Source organism: Scatophagus argus, chromosome 14 (genome assembly GCF_020382885.2).
Source record: "Scatophagus argus isolate fScaArg1 chromosome 14, fScaArg1.pri, whole genome shotgun sequence".
Taxonomy (NCBI): Eukaryota; Metazoa; Chordata; class Actinopteri; family Scatophagidae; genus Scatophagus; species Scatophagus argus.
This window is the reverse complement of record NC_058506.1, coordinates 7,822,821-7,838,366: the sequence shown is the minus strand read 5'-3', so window position 1 is coordinate 7,838,366 and position 15,546 is coordinate 7,822,821. Positions and strand designations below refer to the sequence as shown.

Here is a 15,546-nt window from a genome sequence, read left to right as displayed (position 1 = left end):
CATACTTGACATTCTAGGATGACTGGTCTCATGACTGTCAGTTAATGCGACATCAACACTTGTCAGACACACCCTCAACTTGTCAGTCTTAAGCAAGCCCTATTTTAACAGAGCATTATTTTTTATTTTATTATGCTTTTGTTAATGCCGTTAGTGTATATATATTCGTGTACATATACATAATGTATGATAGATAGATAGATAGATACTTTATTGATCCTGAGGGAAATTCAAGATATATGTACATACTATGCGTTCCTGCTTTGTTGAGATCATACATGTGTATGAGCATCCAGCATCATTTCTGGTGTTTGTTTGATTTGGAAATTGCCTTTGGCTGTTATGTTCGACCATTTTCACATTCTGCTCCCCACTAAACACAGACACCACAGGTGAGATCACACCCGAGTTTAAATTCTCAGCTACTAAATCATGTCCATGTAGCCCAGTTTCAGAAAAGAAGTTCTGATTTTCAGGCCTATTTACTATTACTGAGTAAAATCTGGGTCATCCCAGACTTTTCAGAGGAACGCCGAGTGTGATCTCCTCTGATTAAGTTCTGCTCTCACAGTAGTTTCTGAAACATGGACACTGGTCAAATGTCTTTTCTTGAAACATGCAGTGTGTAGATTTTAATCTGAAATAATCATCTTTAATGAATAAACTTTTACTTTTATTTCAGAGATTTTGTTATTCTGTCTGAAGACTTTCACAGCCTTTCTGTGTTTTATATCAGGTCTCAGGTCAGCTCTGTCTTTTCTAGCAGAGACTATACAAGCCATACGAATAGAGGGTTGGCAAATAAAGAAATTTACATGAGAAGAATATAGTATTGAACTCCAGTTAACACAACACTAAAATTTACAAGTCCAGCAGATTTTGTAGTATGGAAGGATTTAATTGGGACAGAATCAGCAGTGTTTGCAGTGTATAGTCCTTAAGCTTTGCTCTGCACTAATCATGTGTAGACAAACAGCCGACATGATGCTGTGTCCCAGTAACTGACTCTGGGGATTAGCAAACTGTGCTAGCTAGACCAGCTAGACAGTGTGTTCAGCTGAATCTTGCTGAGTGCTGATATGTGAACTTCTGAATTGACTGTGAGGAAGAAAGGACCTCTAGCAGATTGTTGTCTTTTGCAGGAAGGCTCTATTTTGCACATCACAATTAAAATAGGAATAAAATTTACGGTAACAAATGTTCTTGCTTGTTCTTCTAAATTAAATAGTTCAACAAACACTTTGTTGCTTTATACTTTCTGCACAAGCACTTGTCATGTGATGAATGAAACTGTTAATGAGTTTGTGAAGAGGAAAAGAGTGTGCCAAGATTGGATTAATTCATTCCTGCCCAGTCAAGCCTGTTGCTACATTTCCGCATTTTCATTGTGTGGTTACATTACATGGCACCAACGCACTGAATACCTATCTCCAGGAAACAACTGTTTTTACAATGATGCAGTATTGACAAAGCTTTCATTTTAAGAGATGCCTTTCATACATACACAAACATATTGTTTTGATTTCTGAAACTAGTGTAGTTCTAAAATCGTATCTGATCGCTCTGTGTGTCATTTTAAAATCTCTGGGCTTAGTTCCGGCAACCACTGCTTGGCGCTCTGTTCTTATTAAGGTTTGTCCCTTAACAATACAGAATATCCAATGTAGGTCAGTAGTGTGCCCAAGCAGAACCCGCCGTGAAAAGGAGAAAATCTTCCATTAGTTTATAGCTCCCTCTTGTGGTGCAGATGATGCAGTGAGAAACATGCCTTTCACAGGTATTGAAAGATGTGGTTTCCCTATCACAGTCTCATCTCACAGTGAACAAACAGGTTTCTTGTTTGATGTGCAGATAAGAGTGTGCATTCTTCACATTGCTAATTTCTTACAGAGTCGTTGGTGAGGGGGGTGAAAGATCAAATAATCTTTGATTCAAGTGTCTATTTGAAGTAGAATTGTTTCCATAGACGTTTAATCTATTAATTGCGTTATTATAGTTTTTGTACACCCCTCAAATAGTAAGGGCAGGTTGTTTGTGTGTCACCTGATGAGGGAGATTACCTCATTGATTCCCTGTCAGTAGGAAGAGAAAGTGGCAGCGAAATGTGTCTGAGTTAATTGATGCGGTCTTGCAACTTCTATTTATAGCCCCTCTGTATCTCAGCAGCTGTCCCTCTTCTATCTCCCTAGCCAGCTCCTCTCACATTACTGCAGTCTATTCCCCATACCAGAGCTTTACTGTGCTGTGCTGGCTGTGACCCCGCCTTCGGGGTTGCCTTCCCACTCACTCAGGACTAGCGAGCCTGTGCTCTTTGCAGACCCAGGTCCTACCCTACCTCAGCCCTGACTGCACTGCTTCAGTGACAAAGTGAAGATTGGAAGGTTAACCAGGCCTAGAGAGAAGGTAATGGGCTCGGGCCTCTGGTGGACTGTGTGTGTGTGACGAGCGGTGTGATATGCTCAGGGTGCACATGCTCTGCCCAGCATTTCCATTTGGGCTCTGATGGCGTCTCAGAATGGCCTCCTTTCCTGCTGAAACTATTTATAGGAGTGGATTCTGATGAAAGCGGGGCCAGAGATGGTGAAACATGTTGCTGCGCAACTCATGTTTGCCTTGTCTCTCAATACCAAAAAGGGCAATTTTTAGTTTGAATTGTTAACGAAAAGTTGTAATGAGCCTTCTACAAGCAAGTTGTGTGTTTGCCTGGTCATTAAGTGTAGTCATGTGTGAAAAACCCCAAGTATGTTTTTATTCCTTTGTCAGGCGGCCCTTAATATTGCTGGCTTTAATGCTTTTTGCTGTTGGCTATACTTATTTCTGTTGTGTGGAATAGTCACATGTTTTGTGGTAGATTTTGTGTCGTCATTATCAGTGAAACAAATGACCAACGTTGTGTTTAATCATTTTACTGTACTTACTGTGGTAAAGGGTAGTTCTTCATACATAGTTTACAGTACCTGAATGATTGAGAGTGTGGCCCACTTAGTACAGACTTTTAGTCCTGTTTGCGCTGTGCTGGTCTTGTTAGCTCTTCAACAAAAAACAAGTTCCCAGTATCCCGCCACACACCCCTAAATTCCCATTTTTCATTCTACATCTGCCTCTCCCAGACTGTCTCTTTTTTGCTCTCTCATCATTCTACACATTTGTTCTTCACTTCACTCAGCTTGTTCCATGACTTCTGGCCTGTCACCATGGCGTACAGATCACGCTTTTCATTCTGGGAACAAAAGGGAAGTCTTGCTTTTTCTTTTTCTCTTTTTTTTCAGTTCATATCTGCATGTAGTTGCTTGTTGGTTTTATGAAATGTTCCTTCATGCTGATAGAGAAAGGCTTTGGTCTGTGTGGTTTGATCTTTGTGTTCCTTCCTTTTATTTAGGTTAAAGTTGAGAACAAGCCAGATGTAAGTGTTTTTTCACTTGCATGCTTTTGGGAACTAATTCACATAATAACAGTGCGTGCTGCGGTCCAAGATAAGAGAATAAAAATGGGTTGCTAATCATAATCATGACCTTCTATACGCTGAAGTCAGTTTACTCAGTCAGTTTTATAATCATACTGTGATCTTGTGAAATTTTAGCAAGAATCATGTTTACTTTTGCACAGACGATGATGTGGAATACAGTTCTTTATTTAACTATATGTTAATAGGGCTTGAGGTGATGGTCATCATTCTTAGGTCAACTGCTGTTTTGAGCAACATTAAGGGACATTATTTTTCATTGTGTGCATCCTTGATGTCTGAAAATGTGTTGAATACATATCCAACAGTTTGCCATTAAGCTCCAAAGTTAGAAGTGAATGAAAATGTTGAATTATAAGGCCTTTTCAAAATGCACTAGCTTGAGTGAGTGTTTTAAAATGGAAATTCACTAGCTGATAAATCCATTTCTGAATAATCCCTTTTCTGAGCCAAGAACCTACTGCAGAAGTCTTTGACAGTGTATCTTAACAGCCATGGGAATAATCTGTGCTATTGTCTGGCTTGCTCTGTTTACATCCAGTCTGATGTAGATGCTAGTCAGCCTCAGGAAGTCACTAAACCTGGACTAGACACCGAAAGTGGTCCACAGCCAACCGCATCAACAGCTAAAGAGTCCAATAGTAATGTTGACATGGGAGGTCCAGAAACTGCAAAGGAGGAGCAGAATTCTAGTGGTAAAAAGGTGGTGAGGGTTGTAAGAAGAGCTGTTAAATGTGTGTTTCCTGCTGGGATGGAACAGCAGAACCAACCCCTTGTTTCTGAGGCTGACAAGGCTGCCCCTGCTTCAGATTCTGTGCTCAAAACCACCAAAACTGGTATCGACTACAAGGACGATATCTCCATGGGCCTGACCAGCCTGATGGGCAGAAGTAGGACCAAGGAGCACCGGCCTCGCACCCGAACGCAGGACCGCAAAGAGGACATGAAAGAAGAAGTAAAGCAGGAGGAGGATAAAGGAAAAGTTGAGGATAAGGAGCAAAAACCTGTAGAAAAAACAGAGGAGGCCACATCTACACCAGCACCAAACCCTGCAGCGCCAAATTCTAACTCCCTCAGCCCTCCAGTCGGATTCATACCTGCTCCCAGACTTGACCCTTTTGCCCCACCTGCTGGTTTCATCCCTGTCCCCAAACAGAATCTGTTGATCCCTCCACCTGGCTTCATCCCTGCCAGAAAAACCAGTCCGGTGCCCCCAAAACAAAATCCCCTGGCAAGACTTCCAGGATTCATCCCTGTCACAAAGACAGATCCCCTGGTTCCTCCTGCAGGGTTTATCCCAAAGCCTCGTCCAGTTGTTATGAAGAAACCAGAGGTACTGCGTGAAAAAGTGCATGTTTGCTACTTAACCTCTGGGTGGAGCATGGTGTGTGACAATAACAGACGTAGCTGTTCATGCACATGTAACCTCCTCATAATGTTTACAGTGAGCTTCAGCTTGAGGAAATATGCTCAACACTTTCACCAAAAGTACAAGTTAAGCTCTTGATGTCTGACAAAAATTAAATTTAAGGGTCTACTCATGGCCTGCACTCTGGCACTCTGGTCAGTTGGAGTTGTCACTGAGCTGTGACTCATTACTGTCACTTTTGGAATACTGAACATGTGCTCTGTCTGCTGTAGACCACTGAAGCAGGGGTTCTGTATTTTTGTGGGATGATTTTTAAAGAAAATTATTGTATTGTAATTCAAGTGATTTTCTAAAGATGTTTTACAGAGTAAACTGTTGTATAGTTCTTGTCGATTGAGCAGCCCTTTTCAAAAGCAAACCAAAAAATTAGTTGGTTTATGTATATGTACTGTTTGGAACGAGTTTTTGGATAATTAAATTCAGCTTTAGCTTATGTTTACTGTCACAGCCCCTGTTTCAGTTTCTGACTCAGACAAGGTTATGTTTTTGTCCTGTTGATTCGTGTCTCCAGGATTTTGTGTGTCAGCAGGCCATCTGAAAATGCTATCAACAGATGTCCATGGAATCTGGTGAACAGTTGGGTTTTTGGCCATGGAGTGAAGGATTTGATTTGATTTAAAGATTTGCACCTGGTATTTTTTCCTGAACAATATTGTGTTTTTAACTGCTCAAGGGAGAAGTTGTGGTTCAGGACAGCATCAAGATGGTAGCTGAAATGTACATTTATATGTGAACATGTAAACATCCTTGGAAGTGGTTTTACTTCTCTGTTCTTGCTGGAGCTATGTATGAACATGACTCTTTCTGCTGCTGACATTGACAGATGCCAGCCATCACTATTAGATACAACTATCACCAGGGAAATAATCAGTTTTATGCAACAGCACAAGATCAACTTAAAATATAAAATAGATGCAAACAGCTGCAGATATGCAACAAGGCCGGAAGTATTAATCCTTGTGGCACAGCTGCATAAAATCTAATGGATAAGTTATAAACCCTGATGATTTAATTTCAGGTGCTACTCCCAGATTCCTTGGATGTTTGTGGAGCTGTAGGAGAATTCAGCTGAGACAGAGCAAAATTATTTAATTATCACAGACTGCTTAAGTCACCACCGACAAACAAAAGCCCTGAGCCATTATTCTTCTGCTTGCAGTGCTTAATGATCCAATTTTCTTTAATAGTCATTTTCCCTCACTCATTTCCTGGTTGAATTAATTGGAAAATTAAATTAGTAGGAACGAGGCTCCTTTGAAGTTGGTTATAGTGCTGGATGTCTAAATCCAATGTTGAAAGAAAATACACCCAGAGAAGAACATAAATGTCATCCTCATTTTCATCTTCTCGTGTTATTTCCATCTCTGTGTGTGCATGTTTGTCCGACCAACTGTGTGTCTGTGAATATGTGCATATATTGTGTAAAGGTAAAGGAGGCACCTTGCCCCCCTGTGGCCCCCAATGGTAAGCCGCCCCCTGTTGCACTGCCCCAGGCTCAGTCTGCACCAAACAAACAGGTGTGTGTTCAACTGGCTGCAAAGCTACATCATGTCTGTTTCTTTCCTGAAGGATTAGACATTTTTTTAAATACGGGATGCTTGTGTTTACCCCATCAGTTTTCAGCTTGTCTAAAATAAACGATTATGTAAATTATCTATGGATCATTGATTTCACTCTCCGGCAACCCAATTGCAATTGGTGGTCCTGCTGTCCGACTGTAGGTCCCAGAGCTGACTCCCACTGAGGAAGATTACAAGCGTATGAGGAGGATCTTCACTGCTGATGGCAAAGATGTAACTTCTCTCTCCATATATTTATTTGTTTTTCATTAGCAAGGCTTTGACCAGCCTGTGTCAACCGCTTGCTTCCCCAGGACCACACCGGGCCAACAGGGTTCCAATTACAGGGGGCCCCCTGCTTTGCTGGCCATTTGGTGTGAAACCTGAAACTTTGAGAGCACAGGGATATTTTCTATGACTCAGCTGAGTCAGAGAGAGTTAGTTCAGGAGGAAATAAAGCCTTTCTTGTCGGTACGAGATTGTGTAAACATATCTTGTAATCGCTGAATGGAAATGGTTAAAAATTCTGCAGATAAAACTGTTTCAGATTTTCAAAACTGGTCTGTAAATGGCAGCTTAAAGCATATGCTATTATGCTATGTGACTGATCGTTAACATATTTTGGTCTCCATCTATCCATTCATTTTCTGTACTGCTTAGGGTCGCAGGTGGGGGTGGGGGAGAGAGTTAATTTGGTTTAAAAAAAGAAAAGAGAGTCCTGTTGAGTATCCTTTTGGCTGACTCTGATAATTTAACAGTTTCAGTTTTTTCATTGTCGTTCCTCTAATTTACTCTGTAGCATTAATTGCTTTATTATCCAATCCAGAGGAGTACCTTTGTACTGTGTGATGATGCACATTGTGATTATTTTGGCAGTGCTTGATGAGTGCTGGAAGATGCTTCTTTTTATTCCTTCTCCTTGCTCTGATCTCCTGTTGTCTCAAACTGTGTCCCGTGTCTCTGCTTTTGCTTCTCTGTGGGTCTTTGGATGCTGACTGTTTGCTGTTTGCATGGCCAGTGTGCCAGGGGCCACAAAACCTCTCAGGTACAGCCTGATGCATTCCCTCACCTGTAGAGTACTGGAGTCTCAGACTGAAATCTCTGCCTTTCTTTGTCAGTATTGTATTAGCTGCATTCAGTTTACAATGAACAGAACAGTTTCTCAGATACTTTGCACTCTGCTAAATTCTTGTCAAATGGGTGTCTGTAACTTGACAAATGCAAGAAATGCATTGCTGGCAATGATGAAGTATATTTGTGTGACATATTAAATGATATCCTTGTGCTCGTGGACTACAATCTCTAGCTAAGTTCATTCGCACTGACTATTACATTATTTTACAAATTGCTGCATGGTGCTCTGGAGTTATACCATACTTTGTACAACTGATCTTGTAAACTGTGACTGGTAATATGACAGGACTTGAAGTTCTTGAATGCACCTTATAATCTCTGCAATGCATTTCTAGTTTATTATGATTAATTATTTGAATGACTCACGTATTCTGCTACTGTTTGCTTGACATACTATTGCTTTGTTGAACTACTGAAGTGTTTTGTATTGCGTCTGACGCATAACAACTTGGGACCTTATAAACATTTTTCTCCAAGCTGCAGTTTGCTTTGCTTTTGATTGCGCATGTGGAAATTGCAGCAGAATGTAATGTTTGATTGTTAAATTCCATTACTAAAACTACTGACTCCTCAGCTGACTCTTGCTCCTTCCCTTCTCCATTTGTAGCTCATTGAGGACCCCGTGGCCATCCTACAGGCAGCACACTCAGCTGCAGCTAAGGTCTGACTAAGGCTACATATTCTGATTGTAGTTCTGGTTGCATCGCACCGCCTTTCAGGCCGATGTGTGTTTTATGGTTTTCGTGTGTGATGAGCTAGTAAAGGAGTGTGTGTGGGGGAATGGTTAAGTAGTTAGTGAGGCAATCCCACTACCAGGTTTTGCCTTCCCTATAGCCTTAGCTGTTGTGTTATTACTGAAAACTCATTCCTTAGATGGTCACATTGTAACCAGAGGGTGAAAAGACAGTGAAAACACATACTAGTGTTATAATAATACTTAGTGTTATTATATCAGATTAATTGCATGTCCAAGTCAAGTTTACCTGAAGTGTGTCCATGCATGACTCACTAGAAACACTTGATTCAGCTGATGGGGAACTGGCTTCCCTGTATATTGTGCCTCATGTCAATGTAAACTGCATGTTAATCCATGCTTGTGAAAGTGTCATTTGTAGGATCCTTGTGGAAGATTTAACTGTTTATCATTCAACAGCTATTTTTGATTGATTCCATCTTGTCATGTTCATGTATTGATTATAGAAGTTTTCCTCATCTTGATTGTTAATCTGTTCTAACAGGGAAAGACTGAGGAGCAGATAACAGCAGAGAGAGCCTGGTATAACACAGAAAAAGTATGGCTTGTCCACAAGGATGGATTTTCCCTGGGTTTGTAAAGCTTGACTATTTAAATATGTTTGTTCATGTGTCATTTCTCTATATTCATATTTTAAAGCAAATTTTCAGCTTATTGTCCTGTCAGAGCTGGTGTGTCTGTTTCCGGGGAACTTGATTGTTGAACTACAGTGGTGGGCTTTTGAAGCCCAGAGAATGCTTTTGATATTTTAATGTTAAAAGAGGGCACCTGACTAGAGTGCTCCATTTTACCCCGGGCTGTGTGTAATTAGACTCAGCACACTTTCAAAACTGAATGCTTGTTTAGTTTTATTGAAGCTTAGACGTTATTAAAAGATTGCCACACATTATCCGACATGTAAGATAAGATGAAGCTTTTGCACTCAAGTCAAGATCATATGTCATGATAAATAAACAACACATTTTGTGGTGATGCAGCAACCCTCCTGAAGACAGAGGCAGGCAGTCTGCCAGAGGGAAAGGTGAAAATCCGCCTGGAGAGTGATGGATCATTATTGGATGTGGATGAAGATGATGTAGAGAAGGTATTTAATCATCAAATCAACTCTGAACCACATCAATTACAGACGACGCTTGGTGAGTACGTGACCGCTTCTGACTTTGAACTCTAGGCAAACCCACCGATGTTTGACCGAGTGGAGGACCTTGCCTCTCTGCAGTATTTGAATGAGTCGAGCGTGATGCACTCCCTGAGGCAGCGTTATGGTGGTAACCTGGTGCACACCCACGCTGGGCCCAACATGGTAGTCATTAACCCCATTAGCGCCCCCTCGATGTACTCCGAGAAGGTAAGCTGCAGCCTGTGCATATAATAACGTTGTGGAATAGCAGAATATGAGAATCAGAATGAAGTAACTGATATGTATATCCTCCACTCTATGACTTTGTCTTTTTTCCTACTCCTTCACTGTCTGTTTTGTCTACTTTACAGGTGATGCAAATGTTCAAAGGCTGCAGGAGGGAGGACACTGCCCCTCATATTTACAGTGTGGCCCAAGCTGCCTATAGGAACCTCCTGACCACTCGTCAGGATCAGTCCATTGTCTTGCTGGGCAAGAGTGGGAGTGGCAAGACGACCAACTGTCAGCACATCATTCAGTACCTGCTCACCATTGCTGGTAGCACCAACAAAACCTTCTCCAGTAAGTTTTTATCCTTTCAAACACAATATATATGGAATAAAAATAATTGTAATTAAAAATAATTAAAAAAAAACAACATTGTATAATGTTGTTGTTGATGTATTGTTGAGATTGTTGTGATTTTATTTGTCTATGTTGTCTGTAGCAGAGAAATGGCAGGCAGTTTACACAGTTTTAGAGGCATTTGGGAACGCTTCTACCTGTATGAATGGGAATGCTAGTCGCTTCTCCCATGTTGTTTCCTTGGACTTTGACCAGGCGGGCCTGGTGACTTCAGCCTCTATCCAGGTACAAATAAAGACATTTATGTACTGAGTTACTTAGGGCACTGGTGCTCAACTTCTGAATTTTCTACTCACGCATATCTGCTATGATCTCAGACAGTGTGTAATAAATTATAGATTTCCACCAAACTCCAGCAGGCTTTGTTATTATGTGCATTTGCTCTAATAAATGTTATTGTCTATCATGTTAATGTCCTGTTCTGCTGTGGCCTTGCAGACCATGCTTCTAGAGAAGATGAGGGTGACAAGGAGACCAGAAGGAGAGTCCACTTATAATGTCTTTTACTACCTGATGGCCGGAGTAGACAGCTCCCTCAGGTCAGGATTAATATTAATTAAATGCACAATGCACAACTGTTCTGCACTGGATTAATATGTAAATGTGTTGTAATGATGTATTGCTGCTACCCTAACTCTAATTATGTAGTCATTAATAGACATGAGAGATGTTAATGTCTTCTGTGTTCTCATTTCTTCATCAGGACTGAGCTGCACCTCAACCACTTTGCTGAAAACAATGCATTCAGAATCATGCCTCAGACTAAGGTGACTCGCTTACAGGAGATTGGCCTGTCTTTGAAAGATCAGAAATGGAAAAATAACTGGTTTACCTTTTAAAAAGATGGATGTTTTACATGAATGCAGGTTTGTGGATTGCAGAGTCCACACCACAACTATAACAACGACAGTGGTGAACCTTATCATTAGGATAAAATCCATTGCTGTAGTGGTTATAATATTAGTTTCTAACTGCAGTCAACCTCTTTTATGTAAGCTAATTGATGGCATTTAGAAGACACTTTTAGAGGGTCTACTCTTATCACTCAGTCTTGAGTGAGGCGGGGGGTGAGATGAGAAGAATGCAGGTGGTTGCAGCCACAGTGCTAGATGCCACTAAATCCTAAACACTGGACTTTTAAAATACTCAAGCTGTGTAAAAAACCTACCAATAAAATAAAAGTAAAAGTAAGTGGTAGGTATAAACAGTGGCATATATAGTTTATAACTACTACAGTTTATGCACTAACACAATGGCACTCACCTACTGTCATCCATAATTTGTCATGATGGATTACGAGACTGAACAAGGATTATTTTAGTCTTTGTTGTCATTACTTACTTACTAAACTCATTACTTACTAAAATATCAAGTCGCTTTTGGTTTTTGTCAATATCTGTTAGTTACTATGACAGTGAAGCAGCATCTTTTACAGAATTTGTGGTGCCCCATAACAGACAAAAAATACAAAAATTTCATTTTCACAATAGATGTGAGAATAGATCTGAAAGAGTGTTTTGAAAGATGGTGGAACCTCACCAACTGATAGAGTATCCAGTATTATTTATCAACAACTACGCTGAACATTTGCAGATAAAGACAGTTTTGCTTATCCTATTTTAACTTATAATAAGAGGAGTTTTAATTGTTAATGGGTTGAAAAGGAATGTGAATATATGTCCTATCTGACAGAGTGAGGACAAGCAGCGGGCCTCCCAGCAGTTTTCCAAGCTGCAAGCAGCCATGAAGGTTCTGGGGATCAGTGGTGATGAGCAGAGGGCCTTCTGGCTCGTCCTCGGGGCCATCTACCATCTTGGGGCTGCAGGTGCTACCAAGGGTAAGATTGCTCACCAGCTGATATGGTTTTTCAATCTATAGGTTTATTTTTCTTTTTTCATATGGATAATGTTAGTCATAATATAAAACAATAATACAAGTGACAAAGATACAAAGGATCACGACTGATTTAAAAATGTCCATTTTAATAACACGTCATATAATTTCAAAAATGTCAAGACTGCATTGTCACACTGTAAGGAACATCTTCAGCGTGATGCAACACAGCTGTAATCCACATGAATGAATTATGCATTTACACTTTAAAAGATGTTGCACAGTGTGCAGGTTGTGAAACTGTTTAACTGATCTGCACTGACCTAAAACCAAAAAAAATAAGAAAAAAAAAAAAAAAATAGGTAACTGCACTGGTAACCAGGATATTTTTCATGGTCATTACAGAGAAGTGTCAGTGTCTGTTCCATATGAAAACTGACTGCTTTTTCCTTGCCACATTTTAACCTGCTGACTCATAGCTGCTGTTTATGCGGACATCCAGCAGGTGAAGTGACACATCGTACTTGGTGTAATAGATGTAAAACTTTGGCAGGTTGACCTTATTAATCCTTACTGAATGTTCATATCAAATAAACAAAACTGTTTGTGCTTCAGATGCTGATCCTACTGGCAAACTTCCAGTTTAATTGTCAGGAAACACTGTTTCAGCTCAAGGATGGAAAAACATCAGTCTTATTTTGGCCTTAAACTGTGACAAACATTTTATTTTGTCATGAGAATGCATCAGGACTAATGGGAACACCGGAGTCCTCTTAAGCTTGAGGATTTGTTCCTGTCCTTGAAGCTGACCGTGTGATGGCACTTAACATAAGAGAGACTGATTGATTTTTTTTTATGTTTTTTATTTTTATTATTTATTTTTTTTTTAATTTTATTTTTTTTTGCTTTTTCCTCCCACAGCATTTTACTTTCATTTTAAAATTAGATGTCTGCCATCGGAAAAGGCTTCTCAGTATATTATTCATTTGAACTCCCTTTAGAGTGCACCTCCAATGTGTGAATTTTAAGTCAAACTAAGGGTGCAAATCAGTTAACAGTTAACAATTTTCTCTAATGAATACCATCCCACATAGAATCTGCTACTGGGAGTACAGACATGAAACCACTCTGATCTGCTAATTTCTGTTTGACTTATGGACTTAATATTGCTGCCTTCCCATTAACATGCAATAGTTCTCATGAAGAGACAAAACAATGCATGATGGGAGAAAAATTATGACCAAGAGTCAACACCTTGATGGCAATTACAATGTATCTTCCTGTCTTAGAGAACATTTAATTTGTAAAATGAAAATGCTCTTATCATACTCTAATTGCAAAAGGATTTTTCTGTCAGAACTTATTTTTTGTTTTGTCATTGATGCAGATTATGAAGCTGTATAAAATACTGTTTTGTTTTGTATTTTTTTTTTTTGGCAGTGTAGTACAATGGTGTAACACAAGAGGGCAGCACTGATCTCTGATCCACTAAAACAAATTAAAGGGACCACATGAAATGAACTTCCTTTTCTCTGTAAATTGTACTTATATTTAATAAGTATAGATAGAAAAAGACTTACTAGGCTGTCAGTCTAGATGCTTTTTAAGAGCAAATATTGTACATACTGTAGGTAGTTTAGTTGTAGTATTATCTTTAAGAGTCATGCACTCTTTAATGTTTGATTCAGTAATATTCAGTTATATTGGAAAAACCCAATTTCCTCTTTTTGATGTTTGATCAGAATTTAAATAATTATGAAGGCAAATATCTATCAAAGCAAATATTTCAATGTCTTTACTTGCCTTTACAACCATCCTGCTTATCGTCAGGAAAAGTATGTGGGGCGTCTGCAGTGCTGATGAAACAGATAGAGCCCACTACTTTGTGTGAAATTCCCCAGTTTCTCTCTGAAGTCTTAGAAGATACCAGTTCATGGTGCATTAAAACTGATGTTTGCGCTCATATCTACATGTTTCCATCACTAAGCCACTAGATTAAAGAGAAGCTTCTGTTTCCCATTGCAGGTCCTTCCTGTAAATACATGAATTGTGTCCCTTAGTGATAAGTTTTGCTTTCATTCTCAAGGCAATAAAAGGGGCAAATTATCACTCCAACTTCATAGACTTTTATGAACATGAACCAGTAGTTGTTGAAGTTGTTGTGCATATGTCTTTTCTTCAACTTAAGTTAGATGTATTCACCAACATTTTGAGCATGCTTTTAGTGCATGTCCTCACCAGCTGTGTTGGTGTCAGCTTGACCAGACACATAATCCTACCCTGTCAGAGACAGGATTGTCACTAAAGCTACAGGGCTAGCTGTGTGTCTGGGTTAGCTGGCAGAAGGGCTAATGGAGGTTTTCATGCACGTGTCTCAGCTGGCAGGAAACAATTTGCACGTCATGAGTGGGCCCAGAAGGCAGCCTACCTGCTGGGCTGTTCCCTGGAGGAGCTCTCCTCCTCCATCTTCAAGCACCAGGCCAAGGGCACCCTGCCCAGAACCAGCTCCATTCGCCAGGCTTCTGACGAAAATGGCACAGCAGATGCAGGTACTCCACAACCCACATTTACCCACACACTCTTGCCTCTTCAGTCACCCCGCCACCCCCTCTGCCCCCCACCCCCTCCCACACACACACACACACACACACACACACACAGCCCCACATGAAAACACACGTGTGCCTCTCTCATTACCTGCTCATTCATTGCATGCTGTACTACAAGTAAAGCTTATCTTAGTAATGAATACCACAGCTTTTCAATTGCTATTGACAGATAAGTACGTACACTATGTCGGAACAAGCAATTTTTGATCTACTCTTCATTCACTGTCCTTGAAATCATAATTGCCTCACATTGATTTTCCACACATGTACAGGTCCTCTGACTTCCATCAACACTGCAACACACTTTGAAGGGCATGAGAATACAGTTAAAAGTCTGTCACAGTAGGATGGACAGATTTCACCTCTGTTTCACCTTTCCTGTATCTCCCCATGCACAAGAACATGCAGTCATAGATGTGTATGCACACATGAAAATACCCCTCTGGCACCGTAAGCCTACTATTTTGTGTGATAGTGGAATGAATTAGGAAAGCTTAACAGGTGGCCATTGCTGCTAGGCACAGACATGAGTGTGTGCTGTTTGATTTGACCGATTCAGAAACACCTGAGTCCCAAATGGCACTGCTTTATAGCGACAAATTCAGACCCAGTTTGAATACTTTATGCTTTTGGGCATAAAATGCACAAGTATGACGTTATTGTACATCCTTTTAGAGGCAAATGTGATATTTTTTTATTTGAGCACAGCTCACTTGTTCTTGTAATTTAACTGGCTCCGGTGTTTTATTTGTCAGTGGCGATGCTGTTGTGAACTGCCTTGTCATGAAATGTCATGAAATTTCTAATTTGTTCTGTGTCTGGCTGCTTCTCATACCAGGATCCAGGGCTACAGCCATGGAGTGTTTAGAGGCCATGGCATCTGGGCTTTACTCTGAACTCTTCACAATCCTTATTTCTTTAATAAACCGGTTAGTTTTTTTGATCTACTACTTTATTGAAGCTGTACTGGGATAAACTGAAGCTATTGTTCTTTGGCTGC

The 15,546-nt window shown here is 40.2% G+C and overlaps 1 protein-coding gene across 1 annotated transcript in view; it reads left to right on the top strand.

Moving 5' to 3' along the window:
• The window catches only part of myo18aa (myosin XVIIIAa), a 54,599-nt gene that overhangs the window by 4,264 nt on the left and 34,789 nt on the right, over positions 1–15,546 (top strand). The window contains exons 2-11 of the mRNA XM_046411326.1: positions 8,824–8,911; positions 9,317–9,423; positions 9,511–9,687; positions 9,831–10,041; positions 10,187–10,329; positions 10,543–10,643; positions 10,808–10,871; positions 11,797–11,941; positions 14,316–14,486; positions 15,385–15,475. Of these exons, the coding sequence (XP_046267282.1) occupies positions 8,824–8,911; positions 9,317–9,423; positions 9,511–9,687; positions 9,831–10,041; positions 10,187–10,329; positions 10,543–10,643; positions 10,808–10,871; positions 11,797–11,941; positions 14,316–14,486; positions 15,385–15,475 (1,298 nt within the window). The remainder of the gene's footprint in view (positions 1–8,823; positions 8,912–9,316; positions 9,424–9,510; positions 9,688–9,830; positions 10,042–10,186; positions 10,330–10,542; positions 10,644–10,807; positions 10,872–11,796; positions 11,942–14,315; positions 14,487–15,384; positions 15,476–15,546) is intronic.